The sequence below is a fragment of the Malaclemys terrapin genome, chromosome 12 (genome assembly GCF_027887155.1).
Source record: "Malaclemys terrapin pileata isolate rMalTer1 chromosome 12, rMalTer1.hap1, whole genome shotgun sequence".
NCBI classification, from domain to species: domain Eukaryota; kingdom Metazoa; phylum Chordata; order Testudines; family Emydidae; genus Malaclemys; species Malaclemys terrapin.
In genome coordinates, this window is record NC_071516.1 from 33,375,994 (window position 1) to 33,400,839 (window position 24,846).

The window sequence follows — 24,846 nt, forward strand, 5'->3', positions numbered from 1 at the left end:
GGGTTTTATCCCTGCCCTGCCACAGTCCCCCTTGGGTGTTCGGGAAGCCTGGAATAGGAAGAGGAAGCAACCTGACTGGGCCTAAAGATGGGTGGGGGAAAGAGAAACTGGGACTGGGACAAGAACAGGCTGGAGGGGACAGGGCAGAAGAATGCAGGCTCCTTAGACACTGGAATAGTACCAAGGATTTCTGAATGTCAGGATTCCTCTGCTGCCAGTCTCTCATTGCCTTCTAATGGCTGGGCCCCAGAGAATGACAACCTACTACTGCTGACAAAGGTTACTCTGTGCGAGGGATGTAAAGATACTACCCCTGCTGATGAACTATGGGGGAGTCATTTGGTTCCACAGAATGGCATTTTTATTTGTTTGCTTTTTTATACTGTAGGAAATTACATTAAAAACCCCTACAATACATGAACATTAAGGTGACCAAGTCAAGCCCTCAAAAGTTAGGAAATGCCTGAATTAAGGGTGCCCTCACATTGGGGCCAAGGTGCCTTAATGGTGCATTTCCATACCTTGAATAAATTGGGCTTCTTTTAACTTAAAGCTTAACTCAGAATTTCTTGGACTGACAGCGTTTGGTTTGGGGATAATTGCACCATTCCTGTAACGTATTTTACACTAAATTACTGCTATACGCTCACAAACATTACTCCATCCTGATGTACACTGTTATAATTCCAGTTTGTCCCAGAGTCAGAGTCAGTTTTAGTATCATCTGCTAGCTTTGTTAACATGCAGTTTGGCCAATCACTAATATAAATGATAAGAACAGATCTAACCGTGCCATCCTGCCTGCATACTTTGCCATTCATCATTACCTTTGTGGTTCTTCAGACAGTTTTCCATTCACGTACCAGTATGGGATCAAAGTTAATTAACCAATTTTAATAAATTAATTAGTTAGTTACATTGAGTCAGTCTACCAAATGCTTTACTAAAATCCACAGATGATATATTTTATTACAAAAGGTAAGGATATGGGGAGTGAAAATACGATTCAATTTAAAAAGTTGACGAAACATTTTTAAAAACAGCCAAGATTGGTTTCTTACTAGCACAGATCACTTTTCTTGCATTGAAAGAGCAGTTTTGAGCATCCCTACTGCTGGAGTTTTGAGGTGCCCTAGGCAGAGATTTATCATCTTGTAACCATGTCTCGTGTGCTAGGTCTTACACCTTACTGCCTGAGATTCGGCAGGGCAAGATAGGAGGGGTCAGCACATTTTGACAGATGTCTGATGCTGTATCCAGTGAGCACATTTGTAAATATTCTGAACATAAAGGAAATAACTGCTGGGTGGCGTTGCCAGAAAGTTTATTTGATGGCAACTTTAATCCATTCAGCATCTCATAACTGGATGCTGCTCCTCCTACAACAGCCTCAGGGGCAATTCAACAGCGATGGGCACGAAAGGCTGCCCACAGGAGGGTCTGCACAGCCTGACAAGATGGCTAATGAAAAATCCTCACAGGAACAAGGATCAAGCTGTCCTGTCCATAAATCAATGCCAAACAAAGCACAAAGAGATGGCGATGGAAGGATGAGTGGGGGTGTCTGGTAATCCCAGGTATCTTCTCTTTGCGCACTCAGGGGGTCACTTGTGTCTTGAAGGATTTGTTTAGTTCCTCTCTGCATTCTTCATGGGCTGCAGCAATTTCATATCTACGTCGTCTTCCCAAGCTCTATTTTCTTCTGAATGGCACGAGCAGAGTGATAGATCAAGGAATCAATGAGTCCTGCCACTGAAAGAAGAAAAGAAGGATCAGCCCAGACATTCCACAAAACAGAAGAAAATGCTTTATCTCATGGGACAAACACAGAACCCTTCCCCCAAGGGCGAAGTTCCAGCTCTATGCACAGAGAACAGAATCCTTGCAGCTCCCTGGGAGATTGTGGAGACCCTGATCTCCTCTGATGGAGATGAGACACAGATGGGATTATGCTTCTCAGGACAAAGATCATTCTCACCAAGGCAGCTGATGCATGCGCTGAAGAACAGAATGGTATCCAAAAGACAAGAGATTAAACCCCATTCTCACAGAACTTAAGGGGCCAGGATTCCAAAGCAAAAGGACAAGACGTCTCCCTTTGACAGATGGGCCCCTACCCCATGTGTCTCATTGTGCATATTTATTTCCAAACCTATCTGCATACCCTGAAAGCCCCAACCACCCTGCTTAGAACAAGACAGATTCATTTGACAAAAGAAATTGCTTCTGGAAAGCTTTTCCCTGGTCAGACACATTTTCTAGACAAATATGACTCAAATGTATAGTAACAACAGAGATTCTGTTATATTTCTTCAACTTTGTTATTGTTTCAAATGGAAATTCGGTGTAAAGTTAGCTTCTTTTCGTACTGCCACTTATGCTGAAATTAGACATTATTGTCTTTATACTTCTATTGTGAACTGGATCTTTGTAAATAAATGAACTTTCATGCTAATGATAATGTATAGCTCCAAATGGGGTGTGGCACCTCAGGGACGGCAAAGAAAGCCCTAATCTCTGCCCAAAGGAGATTCAATCCACATTTCAGCCCTAGTATGAGCAGGACGACAAGCCTGCACATTTTAGAAAAAATGAAACTAAAAGCTCTGATACCTGTAAATACTCCTCCAACAATGGCACAGACTCCTGTGAGGAAGTGTGTAAAGGGCCTAGAGAGAGGAAAACAGGTTGAATAATCTCCATGAGCTCAGGTGCCATGATGACAGATCAATACCTAGACCAATCGCTTGCAAGTTATAAATATAGAGCTTAAACAAAACAAAAAGGAAGAGTTTAATGGTGAAGAAAATGAAATCCCAAAACTCATTCAGGCGAAGGGGTGCCATACTTTGCAAACAGGGCCAGTGCTATCAATGTCACTATTCATGAAGTGATATACTCACTTTATACAATAAAATATGCAGAGGTCCTCATGCCAAATAATTTACCATCAATGCCTATCTGCACTGACAATGAAAAACCTCAAAACTAAACAAAAACCCCATGTTAATACGTGATTAATATGGAGAACCATGGAAAAAGTTAGGATATCACATGGCTAAGTAACACGACCTGAGACACATTGCACAGTCTGCTTGTTTAAGGGTATATATTTAACAAAGAGTAATATATGTAATTAATGTATGACATAAGAGAAATAGGAACCGAAACTACGACATCCTGTGTGTGCTTTTCAGTTTGCTGAATTCTATCTGCACGATCTGGAGGAACTATCTTCACGATCTTCATGTAGCATTAACGTGGTTGTGTTTGAGATTAACCCCCCCAAATATGAATGTCTTTACTCTTTTCTGCTGTACTTCCACCATTGCACAACGATCAATGGGGCTCTGCTGCGAGACAGCACCACAAAAGCTCACTTTCCAAAACTGATAACACACAGTGCAATATACCGTATCCTGTGAGCACATTTGTTAATATTCTTAACACAAAGGAATTAATTGCAGGGCGATGTTGCCAGAAAGTTTATTTGATGGCAACTTTAATCCATCCATCAGTACCATTCCATAGTAACAGAAATGCTGTGAATTCTCCTTTCATCAGATCACTGATTTAAAATATGGCTATGTTAAACAAAACACTTTCGTACCCTTTGACTGTGTTTTATTTGTTGACTACTGGTTAGAAATACTTGGTGTTTCACTGTGTGTGCCATCCCCAATATAGCTGCCTACAATAAAATACATAGACACACCACTGAAAACATCACAAAACACAGATTTCACATATATTGTGTGTTACTGTCACTATAGGCCATATTATGTCAGAATATCTGGAGAGGTTCAGGTTGTATAAGAACTGGCCTCATCCTTCCAAGCAGGGTGAATGAAGTGAATAGAAACACCCCCTTACCTGTGTTTCTCTGTCAGTTTCACCATCATGGGAGAAAGCTCATAGAGCACAAATACACCAGGGAGGCCCTGATCTCCTATTAGCCCATTGGCAATTTTCTCATGCCGGGTAACTGAAAACTGGTTAGTCCTCACCACCTAGCAGGAAATAAATATGGGAAATATTGTTTCATTAATAAAGTAACTAAAAGACTACGTAGTACAGACTGCACTTTGGAGCCACTGCTGAAGGCCACCCTACCCCTAGAGGATGCTAGGAGGGGCACTCCCAGACCTAACCCTATCTTCACTAAAGACGACATCCTGCAGGATTCTGGAGAACTGAAAGCCAGGAGTGAGAATGAGCCATGCACAAGTCCCCAAGCTCTTAACGATTTTTGGTGCCTAATGGTAGTGATCGTGGGTAGGAACACAAGTCCTCCCCACCCCCCACATCATCTTTGGAACCTTCCAGACAGTTCCTCCTTGAGAGCTGCCTGCAGCCACTGTTCCAGCACTTCTCAACCCTCCCCTAATGCTCCACCCTGTCTTCCAGTCTTTGGAATTTTTATTCTGGTGACCTTTCGGCTCCCTGACTGCTGATAGTTCCTCCAGCCTTCGGAGGCTGTGGAGGAACCTTGGTTCTGTGGCCTGGATCTTTGTACTTGTGCTCTGGTATTCTTGCTTCAGAGCATCTGCATTTCAAAGCCTTGTTGCTCTCTCAAGGCCTCAGTTCTTTTCTGACGCACTCTGGAGATCTCCGAACTTCGGAGCGATTTGCCTCGAGTGTTTCTTTCCTTGTCCCCTGAGCAAATGTCATCCTCTATCTTGACACATCAGGCGCTTTCAAGCAACATCTACATGGCAGAAAGATGTCTATCATGTAAGAAATATTCACTGCTTCCTCTGCAAAGAGGTTGGGCATGCTGTGTGGCGATGTTTGCAGAATGCAGCCTGTGTACTGAACCATTATGTTTCCAATCGTTTCTCAGAGAATCCAGTAAGTTCAGCATGAGCCCAGACTGCAGGGCTTCAAAAGGAGAAATCCCAAAAGGGTAAGCCTGAGTTAGTTTTGATCCACCCTCCCTCGTAGGCCTAGGGGCATAGCTTTCACTAAAGCACAGTCTATCTTCCCATCCAAAGCAGGGAACAATGCTACAGAATGACTCCCCAACACCCTCCAGGTCTCAGTAGTTGAGTTGGTTGTACCAAGCTCCCTCTAAATGGATGAGACACCACCTTGCCTCAACAGGAGATGGAGTAGGAGACAGCTGCTCTCTGGCTCGTCACTGCGAAACCTCCTGGGCTCACATTAGTTTTACATAAAAGCTTCCTGTGTCCCCTCCCCATACTGATTTAGGATTGAGAGATTGATCCAAGGAGCCTCAATGTCATCCAGATCAATCTAGTGTCCACTCTTCAAAAAGGATCTTGACAAACTGGAAAGTGTTCAGAAAAGAACTATAAGAAAGATTCAAGGTCCAGAAAACTCACCTTACAGTAAGAGATGCGAGAAGCTCAATCTATTTAGCTTATAAAGGGTAAAGTTAAGAGGGGCTTGATCATGGGTCTATAAGTATCTACAGAGGCAGAGTTCTGATCGCATAGGGCTCTTCAATCTACCAGACAAAGGCAGAACAAGATCCAAAGGCTAGAAGCCAAAGCTAGACAAATTCAACTGGATACAAGGCGCAGTGGGGGGAATTAACTACTGGAAAAACTTACCAAGGGATGTGGTAGATTCTCCATCACTTGCAGTCTTTAAATCAAGACTGAATATCTTTCTAAAAGATACATTCTAGCTCAGCTACAAGTTATGGGATTGACACAGGAATCATGGGGTGAAATTCTATGATCCATGGTACGCATGAGGTCAGATTATATGACCATTATGGCCCCTCTGGCCTCAAAAAAAAAAAAAAAAAAAGTGTCAACATCTTCTGAGGAATGACTGATGCTCCAGGCTCCCCATCAGCTCAGCAGGTTAACCTTAACAGAAGCAGTGAAATGATCAGGGTGGCTTTGGCAGCTAGTTGGACACTGATGTGCTGGAGAACTCTTCTGATGCCAAGTATGTGTCTGTCCAATTCACAGGAACGGAAGAATAACAACTCAACGTGAGGATCCAATTTTATCTCTAAAAGAGCAGGCTAAGTCAGCCAGCTTTGAGTTCCCCGGCTCCAACAATCTCACGGGCCAGAGTGGACAGACCCCTGGAGCCTCTGTCTAATAAAGGTGCTGTGCCTTTGCACCCTCTTTTGGACCAGCTAATGAAGATGTGGCACCCTCCTCACCCTAATCCCTGTTTGAAGTTGCTTGAGAAAAAGCACATATTGCCCCAGGATGCCCTTGACAGCATCCCTCACTTCCCACACCGCCAAAAGGAAGCGTGGCCACTGTACCAGCAAAGCACACCAGCACTGGGAGCTTCAGCACTGTGGCTTATTTGGAAGAAGTGTTTCCACTCCATTGCAGAAACACTTTGCATTATGGCCCTTCTGGATAAAGAGCAGGTAGAGCTGCGGAAAAGGGACAAGTCTCTTCACCGGGATAAGTATCAGGAGCTCAGAAAGATTGTGTATGAAGGCACAGACCTAGTCTGGCAACAGGTTTGGGGGACCTCTACTTCACTGGCTACCTCAGAGTCACTATCTGAGGCTCCAGGTTCAACCAGGAGATGCAAAAAGGCTGCAGTCCCTCTTACCTGAGAGAACCTCTGTGGGGAACAGATGAAGACCTCTCTATTGAGAGCAAAGGCATTAAAGGCTACTCTGTGTTCTCTCAGATCTCTCTCTCATCCCAGGGGCCCTTCCCACAAGGAAGGAAAGGAAGAAATTCCAAGTAAAGTTGGTTTTCACATCAAAGGCCACATTCCAAGGGGCTCAGTACTCCGCAGGCTCAGGAGCGCAATTCCAAAATCAACAAGAGAAGCCAAAGCATCCTACGTTTCCTTCCAATAAGCATCAAAATCCAACGAAAATCTGAAGCTCTGGTAATTTCTGTAGCCTGCCAGAACCTGCCTGGTGGAGGCAGAATGGGAGCATTTCTTCCTCACTGGCCTACATCACTTTGGACAACTGTGTCCTTAGCGTTGCTCATGGGGTACAAGATCAGGTTTTCTGAAAATGCTCCACACCTTTCCCTAAGAACACACTTGGGGTCCTCTACATGAGGCAAAGATACTGCAGGGTATCCACTCCTTCCTGGCAAAGAAAGCCACAGACCCTGGGTGAAACAGGGAGAGGGATTACTCCAGATACTTCCTGATAGTCAGACAAGAGGGCTCCAGCCAGCCCATCCTAGATATCAGGGACCTGAAAAAGGAAATACTCAGGACTGTCACTCTGAGAGCCATCATGCCTCTTCTGGAAGGATGCTATGTGCTCTGGAGCTTGCAGATACTTCCATGCACATAGGGGTACTTCCCAAGCATGAGAAGGATCTTGGATGTGTCCTACGGAAACAGCTCTACCACACTAATTTCTGGCCTGGCATTGGCACAATGGGTTTTCATGAAAGGCTTGATGGTACCAGTACAGGCTGGGAGTGTATACATTCCCCTACTTGGATGATTGACTGATCAATGACAAGTCACTGGAAGCAGTTGAAAGATCAATCCGTGTTCAGCATCAGGGTGCTGGATTCACCAGTGTTCATGATAAACTACCCAATTCCCATCTTCTCCCCAGCAGACACCAGGGTCATGTAGGAGCCCTGCTCAACGCAGCTCAACTCAAAGCTTATCCACACCATGATGAGATCCAGGACATTGCTAGTCTGGCAGAAAGGCTATATGAGAGCCAGCAAGAGACAGCTTGGACCATGCTTTGATTATTTGGTTTCACGGCTGCACCTGTATTAATAGTACCTATGGCACTAGCAACACAACATCATAGTGGATGCTGAGATCCCAGCAGAAGCAAGCCTCCCAGGGACTCTTGCATTACACCTGGGAAATGAACAATCTCGCTGATTTGGTGGCAGTTCAGTGACAATGTGACATTGAAAGAGATTTCCAAGTCTCTCCCACTCAAACTGTAAGGATCATAGATGTGTCCCACCTGACTAAGGAGCTCATGCAGAGGAATCCTCACCGGGGACTTGGACTCTCCAGAAAGAGCCGCAAGAGATAGGAACAGTCCTGTATGCTTGAAGGTCCTTGGAGACCTGGTATCCCAGGAAGTGAGCCTGATTCATACAGACATTCAAACCGCTGTGTTTTTACATAACCAAGCAAGAAAGCAAGAGGTGGCAACTCCTGTGTCAGAAAGCCCACTCCCACATCCGTAGACTATGTCCTACAAGACATTTCCGGTTACCTGGCAGAAGAGAACAGGACTACAGACAGCCAGAGCGGATCTGAGACTGATCCTGATGATGAGTGGTCTCTGGAACTTCCAGTTGAGAACATCAGAATTAGACTCTTTACCACTCACTGAACAAGTTGCCAGACTCCTGCTCATGGTGCTGAGAAGAGACCACACTGATGAGTCAGCAATGTGATGCTGTTGCAAAAGAAGCAAATGCAATTTAGGGTTGAATTAACAGAGGTATAGCATGCAAGTCATGGGAGGAGACAGTACTGCTCTACTCAGCGCTGATTAGGTGTTGCAGGATACTGTGTCCAATTTTGGTCACCGCTGTATAGAAAGAATGTAGAGAAATGGGGAAGGATCCAGAGGTGAGCGACAAAGATGATCAAAGGGATGGAATGCAAGCAATACGAGCAAAGGCTGAAGGAACTGGGTATGTTTAGTTTGGAAAAAAGAAGATTATGGAGGCACATGATGGCGGTTGTCAAATACTTGAAAGACTGACATAAAAAAGGAGAAAAATTGTTCTTTCTTGCCACAGATGGCAGGATGAGAGGCAATGGGTTCAAACTACAGCATAGCAGATTTAGATTAAGTCTCAGGAAAAACTTCCTAATTGTAAGAACAGTAGGACAATGGAACAGACTGGGAGGTTGTGGAAGCTCCTTCACTGGAGGTTTTCAAAGGGAGGCTGGAGAACATCTGTCTTGGATGGTTTAGACACAACAAATCCTGCATCTTGGCAGGGATTAGACTAGATGACCCTTGCGGTCCCTTCTACGCCTAGGGTTCTAGAATTCTCTATGTCTTCTTTATCCACTGAAACTAACTATCTGGCCTCAGATATCAATCAGAATCAAGACACCTGACTCTATCCTAGCAGAGGCGCTCTCCCTGATTGGTTAGCTCCTGGTCGTGTAGAGCTCTGTAGGCATGGTGCCTTTGAGCAGCAGTGAGTATTTCTACACAAGGTATTTTTAGATACAAGATAATTACTCACCTGCTAATTCTGGTTCTCTGAAGATTAGGGCTGTTGCATGACTAAAAAAATTAAATTGCGCGGTGACATTGTAAATAAGAAGTGGGCAGCATTATCTCCCATAAATGTAAACAAACTTGTTTCTCTTAGCAACTGGCTGAAGAAGAAGTAGGACTAAGTGGACTTGTAGACTCTAAAATTTTACAGTGTTTTGTTTTTGAATGCAGATATATAACAAAAAAAATCTACATTTGTAAGTTGTACTTTCACAATAAAGAATCGCACTACAGTACTTGTCTGAGGTGAACTGAAAAATACTATTTATCATTTTTAGAGTGCAAATATTTGTAATAAAAAAATAATATAAAGTGAGCGCTGTACATTTTGTATTCTGCATTGTAACTGAAATCAATATATTTGAAAATATAAAAAAACATTTAATATTAATATTTAATACATTTCAGTTGGTATTCTATTGTTTAATAGTGCAATTAAAACTGCAATTAGTCACTATTAATTTTTTTGAATCGCGTTAATTTTGAGTTAATTGCGTGAGTTAACTGCGATTAATTGATAGCCCTACTGAAGATATCTCCTCTTAGTTTGGAGCGGAAGTTTTCTGAGGTGCTCTTCATATTTACATCTTTGTGTTTATTGTTCTACCTTTGAAGCACTAACCTTTCAATCATTTTGCTTTCAGGATTGGTTTGTTGTTCTTTGAATTTAACATACTTGTTATTAATATCATTGTAAAATATATGTGTTAATGCTATATATGAAGTTCTGAATTCCCTCAGTATTATGTTATTAAAATTTGTTTAAGACAAGACAGCTTAGCCTAGGTAAAGGTGATGGACAGGTCTGTCCTAGACACAGAAATGTGGGTTTACCTCAATTTACATGTTAGCTGTAAACAAAGCCATCAAGCTAAACCAGCAGGGATTATCCTGATTCTGAACTTTAGAGAGACAGAACTAGCATGGAGACTGAATCCCCAGGAGACCTTCCTGACTAGTAAGACAAAGACCGTCCCATTAGGGATACAAAGAACAGAGAGAGACTCCACCTTGTTCCTTCACCTTAGGAGACAAAGAAACCAGCTATCTGATCTCTGTGATGGGTCCTGGCCTGGCTGGCCAGTAAAAGCTGTAAAGGAGACCCGGGGGAGAGAAAAAACATCTTGAACAAAGACTAGGGTGACCAGACAGCAAGTGTGAAAAATCGGAACGGGGGTGGGGGGTAATAGGAGCCTATATAAGAAAAAGACCCAAAAATCGGGACTGTCCCTATAAAATCGGGACATCTGGTTACCCTTAACAAAGACTATCTTGCTAGATTAAATTTTAGACTTCTAGATGTCTGGTTTCACTTTTATTTGCTTGTAACCATCTCTACCATTATCCTCTATTTGGTATCACTTAATCCAGTTTCTTTTGTTAATAAACTTATTTTGCTTTCATTATAAATCATCAGTGCTGTGTAAGTGTGTGCTTCTAGAAAGTTGACAGCTTGGAGTTTGACTGTCTCTGTAAAGGCAGCAAACCTAGCACTATCTCTGTGAGGATCCCCTGGACTGGATTCTGAGGGAGGATTATTTGGGGGAAAATTCAGGGCTGGAAAGGTACTAAGGTCAGCCTGCAAGGAGTAACCAGGTTGGTCAGAGCCAGGATGAGGTTTGTGGACTGCTGGCAGGCTGCTTGGGTCAGAGCTCTGGACCAAAGCTTCATAGCCACAAGACAGCCAAGGATACAGGACAGAAACCTCTTACTGGCCTGGGTGACCCCATAACATCACACTAAGGTTCAGTATCTCTTCCAAACTTTTTGCTAGCATTAATTATTCTAACCCTGGATATTCTTGGTATCCACATAAATGTAGACATAATCCCTTTTTGAATCTTGCCACGTTCTTGACCTCAACAACTTCCTGTGCAATGTGTTCCTCGGTCTAATTACTCATTGTGTGAAAAAGTATTCCCTTTTATCAGTTCTGAATTTCCCATTTTTAAAATTCATTGAATGTCCCTTTGTTCTTGTGTTATCAGTCACAGAGAACAGAAGCTCCTGAGCCAACTTTCCTAGACCATGTATCTTGTCCTGTATTATGCATCATCTTTCTCAGGGAAACACTCTTTCCAATCTCTCTTCATAGGAAGAGTTTTCCAGGCTCCAAATCATTCTTATCTAATTGTGCAATACTCTGTGTAAGATGGGGTAACCAGTACTGCACATGGTATCCAGATGAGGCTGCACCCATTTTTTATATGACGTTGTGAAAACGAATGATGCAGTTACCATCTGAACTTCATTTCTGATCAGTCATGTGACTTGGGCTTGATTCTCTGCATGACTTCCTTGCCCTCTAATTCCAAAGTCTTGGCCCTGCCATTTCATTTCTCCTGTGAACACAAGTGAAGCTGGGAGGAGGGCATGTAACACTGAAAGAAGAAGTTGATGGTGGGGCCTGCTTTAAGGAAAGTGACAGGAAAGCAAGATTAGGTTTATTCAACCAGAGAACAATGGCCTGTTGAATAAAGTGCAGCAGGCACAGGAGTAAGGGAGACATCTAAATTAAGAACCAGGCCACACACATCTGGGACTCCCTGCCACAATCACAACAATACACAGTTTGGCATCTGGCACGGTCTACTGTTTTAAAGGGCAGAGGGCTATGTCCAGAGAGGCCACTTGAGGCCTGACAAGGTCTGCAGCCTTCAAATGACCCCCCCCCCGCTGTAAGCTTTCATTTCTGTGGGAATACACTGTATTTTACTTGGTTCCCTTGTAACCTGGCTATAGAGTGCTTTAGGGGTATGCCAGGGGTTCTTAAAAGTCTTTTCACAGGGAGGACCGCATCTCACTCAACAGGTCTCGTCTCATGGATTCCCTCCGTCCCCACTTCAATTCCATTCATTATTGCACAATATTCTTGTGGCATTTACATGCTACTGCAATAATATCTGTCTGAGTATCATATGAAAGCTAATAACAATTGCTTACATGGAAATATGACGACAGCAAATTATACAGGTCATTTTAACTGTGTTCCTTCTTTAAAAGAGTGATTTCTACTGTCTCCTCCTGTTTATCACTCCATCTACCACTCCTGTGTGTCCTGCTCCTCTCTCTCCCCCTACTCCTTCACATGATTCTCTGCCACTTGGTCCCGTTCTCCCTTACATATGCTGTCCTGCTGCTCAGACCTCTCCACCTGAACCTACTTTTCTGCAAGGTGATCTTCTTTTCCACTGGACATGGTACCAGGTTCCTCACTCCCCCATCCCCCTTTCCAGTCATTCCGCTACAACTCATGGCTCCGTGCCATTGGCATCTCTAGTCTTGCTGGTGAAGCTGGAGCATGGGGGCAGCTCCCATTTCCATGCCCACACTCTCCTCCCTTTATGTAGCAGCAGCAGCACCACATAATGGAAATGATGAGGCTAGCTCCTTCTTGTTTCCAGCTGCTTTTACAGCCATCCAAGCTTTTTCGCCATGGACACCCGAGACCCACAGAAGCAGCTGGAAGCAGATACCCCATTGATGAGTGGGACATAAATGGATAGTCAGAAGGAAGAGCAAACAAGTGCCCTCCAGCAAGTGCTCCACCAATCACAGTTTGAGAAGGCTTTACACATTCAAAGATAAGAGACGCTTTAAAACAAAATTAATAAAGCACAGAAGCATATAAACACAGGAGTGTTTCTGGGGTTGGGCCTGCAGAAAGAGACCAGCATCCCCAATGTGTGTACAGAGAAAAAAAAACGGTGCTTACCTCACCATCGACTTTCATATAGACTGTAGGGACCACTTTGACGAAGTACTGAAACATCATAGAAGCTAGCAGCAGAAGACAAAGAGACACAGTGAATAACCAGAAAAGACAGATGTGCCCATTCTGAACTTCATTGACCCTTATTAATAAATTTCTCTTTTATATGCTAATGCAGATACTTTCTACAGCCACTACAGACAGCAGAAGACAGCCACATCATGATGAATTACTTAGATGTGTTACAGGCTGGGAGAACTCTGACTAGCCATAGTATATATAATGTGGAATAACCACAGCACACAAAATAGACACAAAAAAGCATTGCCAAACCATGCTGTAGAGCCATGCTGCATGGCCATGACATAGCCATGGCACACAGAATAGCTATAGTCAAGAATGGTAGTAGAAACCTGCAGCTAAGTTAAAGTACGCTGATTTTCTCTAAATAGTTAGGAACTTGTCTACCTGAGAGGAGATCTCTCTCCCCATGCCATCACTGCTTAATTTAGAGGCCCCTTAGTTTAGACAGATGGGCCTGCTGGGAGGGCATTTTCCACAGAGGATACTGGCCATGGAACTTGGTTTGCAACAGCGCAGATCTGCTACCCTCCTGGATACCATGCTCACTCTTTTCCCCAGGCATTTAGGGTGAGGGTTAGATTGAGGGAAGGGAACAGATCTCTCTGAGGCAATGGTGAGATAAAATGAATCTCTAAAGGGTGAAGGGACTATTGCACATGTTTCTTTTAAATTGTTTACAGGGCATATTTTAATTTTGGTCAAAGGCACCTAGAGCAAGGGATTGATGCTTGAAATACAATACAAATAAATCCCTACAACCAGGCCATCGATTGTGGTCTTTTGCCACAGAGGGATTCTCAAGGGACCTTCCCCTCTGAGGGAGGCCACAGCTAGTTTAGAAAATTCACCTTTGGGGCTGGAACTTTCCAAGTTTTGTCTCAGAGAGTGAATGGCAAAGTTCTCAGGAATCAGGAAGACTGAAGGCAACTATTCTGCAAGGAAGATAGAAAGAGGAGGGGGCTCTTCTAGTCCTCCCCACAGCTTTTAGTCACATGCCCCATCAAGCTACCTGTGGCTCATGGTGGGCTGTAACTGAGAATTTCTCCTTCAGGAGGGGCTGACGAATAATGTTCTATTACAGAGAAGTCCATGACAAACTCCCCTCTTTCAAAATGGCTGCCATATCCCACTGTTCTCAATAAGACTGAAGCTACACACTGCCCTCAGGTAGCCATTTTGAGAAAGGAATTTATCTGCCTCCAGCTCAATGGGGCTGAGTATTCCTTTTCACATTCTGACACACAGGCAGCCATTTGAGGCCTTGTTTACACCGGAAATATTTTTTTGAATAACTTAAGATGAGAATTTAAACTGATACTGTTTACAGGTATAACTGCTGCGTGGACTCTCTTATTCTGGTATACAAGTGTCTTTTTCAGGTTTGTTTATGCTGCACAGGAAGGGGTTTATGCTAAATAAAAAAAAGGTACTTTATGGTGGAATACAAGTGTCCAGATGAGGAGTTATACTAGAAGAACTATAATGGTATAAACTTGGATAACTTTCCTGTGCAGACAAGACCTAATAAGAGCTGCTTACTTTTGCTGTTAGTTTCACTTTGGGAGCAATGGAAGGTGCTGGCCGGTTTGAAAGAAGGCATCTTAACTGAAGTCAGCCTATAACCTCAGTCCCACTGAGAACAATGGGAGATGGCAGTCATTTTGAAAGAAGACAATTCTTTGGGTATTTCTCTGAAGGAGAAGAACTTTCATTTATCAGAAATAATGGCAAAAATTACTCACTGCACCAGATCTACTCACCAGAGAGGGGAAGAGGGAGGGGGAACTGTGTGTGCGTGTGTGCACCTGTGTGGGCAGGGGAGTGTGTACGGGCTGTTGGAAGGAAGAGGAAACTGGTATGTGTGTTTGAGAGCATAGAGGACTGTAAGGAGGTGCACACGGCAGGAGGAATTTGGAGGACAGGAGCGAGAGGGAAACGGGGGTGCTTTAAAGTGGCATATGCTATACCAGAAAAAGACACTCATTTCTGTAGGCCGATTTGCCCCACCCCCAAGTGGCTGATGAGCAATGAGTGAGCAAATGTCAGGGAGAGCAGAAGTGTCATTTTTGCTAGGGTGGGAAGGCTCGTCCATTAGGCAGCACCATCAGGGTTCTCCCTGCAGCCTGTCCCAGTTGCTCTGGCTCTGCTGTAGCTCTTTAGGTTGTTCTGAAACACTTATTTGATACAAAAGTTTAGAAAGAGATTCTCCTGCACATGGCTGTACCTTGCTGTGCAGTGATGTCTGTCCCATCCAGAGGATTGATGAGGCCTGGATAATCCCTCCCAAATGAGAGACGTTTGATATAATGCGTCATATTGATCTGAAACAGAAACACTGACACACTCCAACAGCTGGCACAGCATCTACCCAGGGACAGGACGAGAGCCCTGGGGTTTGCAGAATATGAACAACTTTCTTTGGTGAGAGACTCTAAGGGGTAGGCATCTCCTCTCTCCCTCCCATGGGAAATTTCAATGTTCCTGCCCACTGAAATTCCAAGGTGCAAGCAACTTCCCCCACTCTTCCCACCAGGGAAGCTTCCCTCTGGGGAGAGGTTCTGAGGCACAGGTGTCTCTTCCCTCCTGGTGCAGGGCAAAGAAGAGCCAACTCAGATGCAACTGGGGGCACAGTGGGATTCTGTGCCCCCTTTCAAACAGCACTTATATGGCTGTTAGACACATGGCAAGGGAAAAAAAGAATGTCAGAGAAGAGCTAGAAGTTAAGAAGGAAGAAGAAAGGAGAAATCCAGTCTTTTTAAATAATATTTTCCATCATGTCAATAAGCATGCTCTTGCAACACTTACGTTATCAAGTCCAAAGCTCTGTAAATCATGAACTGCAATAGAGAAACAGCATGTTAAAACAATCCAGACCATGGAACCAAGGACATTTATTTGTCTCAGAAGGGAGCTCCCATCACATCTATTGCCATCTAAAGCATTAAGAAAACACCCTGGATTTCTCCCCTCTGCAGTAGGGCATAGGACAGATAAACACTAAAATTCCCCCTCCCAACATTAACTAATTATCTCCAGAAGAAGGGATGGAAAGTTAGTTGAACTTGGGGGTTTATTTAAATGACACGTCAATCATATTTGCCCATGGTCTTTAGGAAGTAAACATTCAGTGTTTGTAGGTTGGCTAGGAGAGCTCCACTGGTGTTCATGCCCACTTGCTGAGCTCCAACTCTGGTCCTTGCTTAGCTCCTCAGACTGTCGTAGAATGTGAAGGCAGAATAATATTCATACGCATTTTACACGAGTGACTGAACAGAGCATTTTCCTACAGAACTGTAAAAACCACCAGATGAAGCATCTAAACAGATCCTCTACATCCCAGTAGCAGCTAGCCCTCATCTGTCCTTCCCCGCTGCAGCTCTGAGCCCACAGAGTGGAAAAAATGGAGGTTATTTACTGTAACTGGAAGTTCTTTGAGATGTGTGGTCCCTATCTGTATTCTGCATTTGGGTATGCATGCACGCCATGAACCCAAGTCTGGAAAATCTTACAAGCAGTGTCTATTGGCCTATACATGCTCAGTAGGTCTTATCATTTTCTTGACTGAGGGTATAAGTGCCAGTGTGGGCTGACACCTATCCAGTTCCTCTTCTTACCTCGAATCCAACAGGATCCAAAGCAGAGAGGATAATGGGCGGGTAGTGAAATACATATAGGGACCACCCATCTCAAAGAGCCTCCAGTTATAGTAAGTAACCTCCACTACTTTTTCAAGTGCTGGTCCCTATGTATATTCCATACATGGGTGACGCACAAGCAACGCTCACACTGGAGTTGGGTGCGAGGAACCCGGCAGCAAAGATGCCAATCACACTGCTGCATCTGCAGCGATTGAACGTGTAGCGTATAGTGAATGGATGGAGCTCCAGATGGCCACCTGCAAATGCCCTGTATCAGGACCTCCTGCAGGGATGCTGTAGAGGCGGCTTACGCTCTTGTGGAGTGAGCCATGACACCTCCAAGGGAGGGATGTGTGCTAACCTGTAGCATTCTAGGAGGCATCCCAAAACCCACTTAGAAATCCTTTGAGAGGATATAGATTGCCCATGTGATCTTTCTGCTATGATGATAAAAAGTCTTGGTGACTTTCTGACTGCTTTGATTCTCTACACACAGAACACCAGGGCAAGCTAGATGTCAAGGGAGTTAAGTCTCTTGAGAAGCAGCATGGGGCTTCAGAAAAAAGGCAATTAAGGAGATACTTTGGTTGATGTGGAATTCAGAAACAACTTTGGGGAGAAATTTAGGATGTAAGTGAAGAGAAACCTCCTTGTGAAAAAACATACAAGGAAGGTCTGCCATGATGGCACCCAGATTGCTGACCCTTCTGGCCAAAAATGATAGCCACTAGAAATGCAACCTTTGTGGACAGGTGAGACATACAGCGTGTCACTAAGGGTTCAAATGGTGGTCTGGTGAGTGTCAACAGAATGAAATTAAGGTCCCATATAGGTATAGGTTTGATCATAAACCATACTGTAGTTGGGTGTCTGAAAACAGAACATCTGTCTACCAGAGGGAGGCAGGCACCAATTGCTGCAAGGTGGACACACAACAAACTAATGGAGAGACCCGAGGCTTTTAAGGACAAGAGATAATCTAAGATGACTGGAATACTTGCTGTAATTGGAGAATGTTGATTGTGCTGTGCCCAGGCAGAGAAAAGCCTCTGTTTGGCCAGGTAGCAGGTTCCAGTTGAATCATTCCTACTTTGGGTAAGAACAGCCTGAACAGGAGCTGAGCAGAAATGTTCTATTTCTGATGCCCATCCAAACATCAGGCTGAGAGGTGGAGTGAGCCCAGACTGGGGTGTTTGATTCTGCCCTCTCCTGAGTTAGGAGGTCTGGGGAGGGCCAAATCTTGATTGGGGGTAGGGGGGAAGGAGGAGGGAAAGATACTGGTGATACTGAAGCCAGACGCGTTCTATTGCCTGTCAGTGTTGGAGGGATTCTGCTTTCTGCCAAAGAATCACCTCTCGGTCCCCGAAGGGGGTTTGTGAGGAGGAAAGGAGAGGAACTCTATGAAGTATCCCTGATGGATAATCTCCAAGACCCAAGTGTCTGGCAAAATCAGCTGCCAGTTGTGGGTGAACAGTGTGAGATCTCCCCCAAAAATGATGGGGGAAGAGGTGGGTGGTAGGTGGGTCTGGCCAGTTCTAGAATGGCTTCATTAACCAGGAGGGCTACCTTATTTGGTCCTTGAGGTTGCAGGACATCCAGGAGCTGATGTTGTGGGTCCTGGACTTTCTCCAGTGGAATTTGGAGATCATTGGCAACCCTTTGCAGTAGCTCCTGGTACTACCTATGGTCGTCTGGCAGAGACAGGGAAGAAGGGGTGACTACTTCATTCGGGGACGAGGACGAGATACCCGTCACAAACTGTAGATCCGGGTCAATGCCTTCCTCCTCTTACACCGATGGATCTGGTTGGCGAGAAGAGGAGCAGCACGATTCCTAAGAAGGACCCAGGTGTTTGTCGTAGGGACCAGAAAGGGGGGTCAGCCGGTTGCAAGGGACCCCGAGTGGTCCCTGGGGAATTCATATCTGGAGGGACAGCAAGTGTAACTCCTTAAATGTCTGTCAAGGCGCGACTCTCACTGCAGAGACACAGGAGCAGCCAACACATCTGACTCATCCAAGTCTGAAAACCGCTCCTCTGGTAGCAATGGGGCCTCTCCTGTCAGAGGGCTGGAGGTAAAATGTCTCCTGGGACACCAAAGTAGTATCCTCCTCCAGTGTAGTAATGTCTCCCAAGGGATAGGCTGGAGAGGAGGGGAGGGGGATACATCTTGGTGTCTGGGGGGTTCTGGCAGTCAAGTCTGACGGAACTAGTGCATCCCAGGAAACAGAGCAGTCTTTGGTCAAATGAAGTGGTACCAATGATGAATTGGACCCGCACTCGTGGATGGAACTGGTGGATGTTGGTCCTTACATTTTGGTATTGGGGTGACCGATGGAACTGGTGGATTTTTCTTTCTAAATGCTTTACCCTCCAATCTGGGGGCTTTTCAGCAGAGCTGGTTCCTTAGGGTTTCCATATAAAGGCTCATCCAACCTTGACGGACTTGGGAAGGGGGAGAGGAGGACTGGTCAGTTGAGGCTGATGGGGGGTGGGGGGGGTGTCTCCCTGGCCCAGATAGGAGAGGGGCCTCACAGCATCCTCCATCAGGTGTTTTCTCAAGCGACGCTCACAAGCTTCTCAAATTCTGGGTGGGAACAAGCAACAAATACTGCACTTTGCAGAAATACATGTCTCACCCAGACTGTAGAGGCAGCGCTGATGGTTGTCGCTAATGCAGAAGGAGTGAGGGCAAGAGACACAATTCTTGAAACCCAGGACTCTGGGCATAGTCTCAGACCCAGGGAGGGAATCCCCAGCCAGGAAAAACTTACTATACAAACTATACTACTGTACTATAAATTTTAACTAGCTAAGAAGAATAAAACTATTTTAAATATATTTACAGGTTCTACAAAGGAGCTGAAGGAAGAAAGGAGACAGGATTCCGACTCAGGTGCAGTGGTAAGAAGGAACTGGCGAGGTGTCAGCCCACCCTGGCTCTTAAACCTTCAATTGGGAACACAAGGAGACCTCGTGCACATGTGTGGGCCAACAGATTCTGCTTGTAAGAATTTCTGGACTCAGGCACAGGGCGCACATGTGTACCCATGTGTGGAAGACACATAGGGACCAGCACTCAAAGAAAAAATATCTGCGGAGACTGTCTGCGTTCTGACTTTGGGTGGTTACCAGCATCTGACTTGATCTGAAATAATTTTATCATTGCCAGACCTTGAGTACAAGCCTACTCTCTCTGTCTCTCCTGGTTTCCAGCACACTTTGACACCACATTACTGGGAGCACTGCTCAACCAGAAACAGCATGATGCACTTCATTTATGCCTTTGCCCACATGAAAGGGAATCAAACAGTTGCCCACTTCAGCTTTCTCCTCTTAGGCTAACAAGCTGCGATTGCAGAGTGAGGGTACAGCTTATGTCTAAATTCCTGCATATCTCTCATGAAATGTGTCCATCAGGACTTACAACGCAGCTATAAAAATTAAAAAACAATATATAACAAATGGAAGAAAGGGGAAATTAATAGCAATGAATATAATTCAGAAGTTAGGAATTGCAGAAAACTGATGAGGGAAGCAAAGGCACACAAGGAGAAATCTATGGACAGCAGAGTTAAGGACAACAAGGAGTTTTTTAAATATATTAAAAACAAAAAGTATCCTGGCAATGGTATTGGTCCATTACTAGATGGAAATCATAGAATTATCAGTAATAATGCAGAAAAGGAAAAAGGGTTCAATAAATACTTCTGTTCTGTATTTGGGGAAAAAACAGATGATATAGTCTCACTATATGGTGAGGATAACACTCTTTCCATTCCACTGGTATCTGTGAAAGATGTTAAATCAGCAGCTACTAAAGTTAGACATTTCTGAATCAGCAGGTCCAGATAATTTGCATCCAAGAGTTTTAAAAGAGGCTGAGGAGCAAGATGGACCATTAACGTTTACTTTCAATAAGCCTTGGAGCAACTGAGGAAGTTCCAAAAGAATGGAAGAAAGCTAATGTGCCCATTTTAAAAAGGGTAAATGAGATAACCAGGGTAATTATGGTGTGTCAGTCTGAAATCAATCCTAGACAAGACAACGAAAAGTGGTTGATACAGACTCGATTAATAATGAATTCAAGGAGGGTAATGTAATTAATGCAAATCAAATTTGGCCTATGGAAAATAGATCCTGTCAAATTAACTTGGTATCTTTTTATTATGAGATTACAAGTTTGGATGATAATGATAATAATATTTATCTAATATGCTAAGACTTCTGTAAGGCATTTGACTTGATCCTGCATGACATTTGGACTAAAAAAAACTAGAATGACATCTGGCATACATTAAATGGATTAAAAGATGGATAATAGATCTCAAAATGTAATTGTAAATGGGGAATTGTCATCAAGTGGTTGTGTGTTCAGTGGGGTCCCACAGGGATCAGTTCTTGGCCCTACGCTATATAACACTTTTATTAGCCACCTGTACGAAAACAAAATCATCACTGACAAAGTTTGAAGATGACAATAATTGGGGGAGTGGTAAATAATGAAGAGGACAGGTCACTGATTTAGAGTGATCGGGATCGCTTGGTAAACTGGACACAAACAAACATTATGCGTTTTAATATGTCTAAATGTAAATGTATACATCTAGGAACAAAGAACGGAGATCATACTTGCAGGATGGGGGTGTCTCTCCTGGGAAGCAGTAACTCTGAAAAAGATTTGGGAAACATGGTAGATAATCAACTGAACATGAACTCACAGTGTGATGTTGTGGGCAAAAGAGCGAATGTGATCCCGTGATGTATAAACAGGGGAACCTGCAGAAGGAGTATAGAGGTTACTTTATCTTTACATTTGACACTGGTGCTACTGCTACTGGAATATTGTGTCCAACTCTGGTGCCCAGAATTCAAAAAATATATTGATAAATTGGAGCATGTTCAAAGAGAATGAGACACAAGAATTGGAAGTCCTGGCACAGTCAACGAACTATGATGTGACTGAAATAACAGAGATTTGGTGGGGTAACTCACATGACTGGAGCACTGTCACGGATGGGTATAAACTGTTCAGGAAGGACAGGTGGGAGAGAAAAAGTGGAGGAGTTGCACAGTATGTAAGAGAGCGGTAGGATTGCTCAGAGCTCCGGTATGAAACTGGAGAAAAGCCTGTTGAGAGTCTTTGGGTTAAGTTTAGAGGCAAGAGCAACAAGGGTGATGTCGTGGTGGGCATCTGCTATAGACCACCAGACCAGGAGGATGAGGTAGACGAGGCTTTCTTTGGACAACTAACAGAAGTTTCTAGATCATAGCCCCTGGTTCTTCTGGGGACTTTGATCACCCTAACATCTGCTGGGAGAGCAATACAGCAGTGTACAGAAAATCCAGGAAGTTTTTGGAGAGTGTTGGGAACAACTTCCTGGTGCAAGTGATGGAGGAACCAACTAGGGGCCATGCTCCCTCTTGACCTGCTGCTCACAAACAGGGAAGAATTGGTAGGGGAAGTAGAAGCAGGTGGCAACCCGGGCAGCAGTGACCATGAGATGGTCGAGTTCAGGATCCTGACAAAAGGAAAGAGGAGAGCAGCAGAATACAGACCCTGGATTTCAGAAAAGCAGACTTTGACTCCCTCAGGGAGCTGATGGGCAGGATCCCCTGGGGGCTAATCTGAGGGGGAAAGGAGTCCAGGAGAGCTGGCTGTATTTTAAAGAAGCCTTATTTAGGACACAGGAACAAACCATCCTGATGTGCAGAAAAAATAGCAAATATGGCAGGTGACCAGATTGGCTTAACAGAGAAATCTTCGGTGAGCTTAAACACAGAAAGGAAGCTGACAAGAAGTAGAAACTTGGACAGATGACAGGGGTATAAAAATATCGCTTGAGCATGCAGGGGTATAATCAGGAAGGCCAAAGCACAATTGGAGTTGCAACTAGCAAGGGATGTGAAGGGTAACAAGAAGGGTTTCTACAAGTATGTTAGCAACAAGAAGGTGGTCAGGGAAAGTGTGGGACCCTTACTGAATGGGGGAGGCAACCTAGTGACAGATGATGTGGAAAAAGCTGAAGTACTCAATGCTTTTTTTTGCCTCAGTCTTCACAGACAAGGTCAGCTCCCAGACTGCTGCACTGGGCAGCACAGTATGGGGAGGAGGTGAGCAGCCCTCAGTGGTGAAAGAAGAGATTGAGGATTATTTAGAAAAGCTGGAAATGCACAAGTCCATGGGGCAGATGCAATGCATCCGAGGGTGCTGAGGGAGTTGGCTGATGTGATTGCAGAGCCACTGACCATTATCTTTGAAAACTTGTGATGATCGGTGGAGGTACCGGACGATTGGAAAAAGGCAAATACAGTGCCACCTGTAAAAAAAGCAGGAGGAGAACCCAGAGAACTACAGACTACAGCCTCACCCTAATCCCCAGAAAAATCATGGAGCAAGTCCTCAAGGAATCTATTTTGAAGCACTAGGAGGAGAGGAAGGTGATCAGGAACAGTCAACATGGATTCCTCAAAGGAAAGTCATGCCTGACCAACCTGATTGCCTTCCATAAGGAGATAACTAGCTCTGTGGATATGGGGAAAGTGATGGACTAGATATATCTTGAATTTAGCAAAGCTTTTGATACGGTCTCCCACAGTATTCTTGACAGCAAGTTAAAAAAGCATGGATTGGATGAATGGACTATAAGGTGGATAGAAAGCTGGCTAGATCATCAAGCTCAATGGGCAGTGATCAACGGCTCGATATCTAGTTGGCAGGTCGGTCTTGGGACTGGTTTTGTTCCACATTTTCATTAATGATCTGGACAATGGGATGGATTGCACCCACAGCAAGTTTGTGGTTGACACTAAGCTGGGGGCAGAGGTAGATATGCTGGAGGGTAGAGATAGGGTCCAGAGTGACCTAGACAAATTGGACAATTGGGCCAAAAGAAATCTGATGAGGTTCAACAAGGACAGGTGACGAGTCCTGCGCTTAGGATGGAAGAATCCCATGCACTGCTACAGGCTGGGGACTGACTGGCTAAGCAGAAAAGGACCTGGGGATTACAGTGGACGAGAAGTTGGATATGAGTCAAGAGTGTGCCCTTGTTGCCAAGAAGGCTAATGGCACATTGGGCTGCATTAGTAGGAGCACTGCCAGTAGATCAAGGGAAGTGATTATTCCCCTCTATTCGGCCTGCGTGAGGCCACATCTGGAGCACTGCGTCCAGTTTTGGGCTCCCCACTACAGAAAGGATGTGGACAAATTGGAAAGAGTCCAGCTGAGGGCAACAAAAATTATTAGGAGCACATGACTTATGAGGAGAGGCTGAGGGAACTAAGCTTATTTAGTCTGCAGAAGAGTGAGGGGAGATTTGATAGCAGCCTCCAACTACCTGAAGGGGAGGGGCGGGTTCCAAAGAGGATGGAGCTAGGCTGTTCTCAGTGGTGGCAGATGACAGAACAAGGAGCAATGGACTCAAGTTGCAGTGGGGAAGACCTAGGTTGGATATTAGGAAAAACTATTTCACTAGGAGGGTGATGAAGCACTGGATTGGGTTACCTAGCGAGATGGTGGAATCTCCATCCTTAGAGGTTTTTAAGGTCCAGCTTGACAAAGCCCTATCTGGGATGATTTAGTTGGGGTTGGTCCTGCTTTGAGTGGGGGGGTTGGACTAGATGACCTCCTGAGGTCTCTTCCAACTCTAATAGTCTATGATTCTATGATGCAGGATGCTATACATTTGTAATTGTCTGTGAAGAGACCGCTTGACCCTTCATGTGATCTGCATATGACACAAACGAGATGAAGCACGAGACAGTTTAGTCCTGTCCACACAGAAGGCTAGACATTGCCTGATATCTAAGGGACGAAGACGTTGCTCCTTTAGGGATGAATGTGGCTTCGGAAAGAACACAGGTAAATATATCACCTGGTTCAAATGAAACTGAGAAACTAGTTTACACAACAATTTTGGATGTGGTCATAAAGTCACTCTGTCTTTGGAGAATTGTGTATAAGGTGGCTCTGCCATCAGAGCCTGCAACTTGTAGATTCTCTTGCAGATGTTATCGCTACTAGGAATGCAAGTTTTCTAACACACTAAGCGTACTACTAACTATATACAACAAGCGAAAAAACTAAACTAGTTGAGAGGTTGTGAGGTTAAAACCACGCAGAGCTCCGACTCCAGCCACGGGTGGTAAGAAGAAATGTTGAGAACGGTGCTGCCTCATGTAGCCAGCGGAGGGGCTATGACCACTAAGCCCT

At 44.4% G+C, this 24,846-nt stretch overlaps 1 protein-coding gene across 5 annotated transcripts in view; it reads right to left on the reverse strand.

Annotated features, from left to right (window-relative positions):
• Positions 1-873: 873 nt before the first annotated feature.
• The window catches only part of ERGIC3 (ERGIC and golgi 3), a 59,184-nt gene continuing 35,211 nt past the window's right edge, over positions 874-24,846 (reverse strand). For 2 of the 5 annotated variants that reach the window (XM_054045634.1, XM_054045633.1), the window contains 7 exons: positions 15,801-15,832; positions 15,220-15,316; positions 12,915-12,979; positions 8,171-8,356; positions 3,874-4,010; positions 2,614-2,669; positions 874-1,752 (listed from right to left, as the gene is read on the reverse strand). In XM_054045634.1, the coding sequence (XP_053901609.1) occupies positions 1,673-1,752; positions 2,614-2,669; positions 3,874-4,010; positions 8,171-8,356; positions 12,915-12,979; positions 15,220-15,316; positions 15,801-15,832 (653 nt within the window). In that variant the 3' untranslated portion in view covers positions 874-1,672. The remainder of the gene's footprint in view (positions 1,753-2,613; positions 2,670-3,873; positions 4,011-8,170; positions 8,357-12,914; positions 12,980-15,219; positions 15,317-15,800; positions 15,833-24,846) is intronic. The other 3 variants (XM_054045636.1, XM_054045635.1, XM_054045637.1) reach the window with 2 other exon arrangements.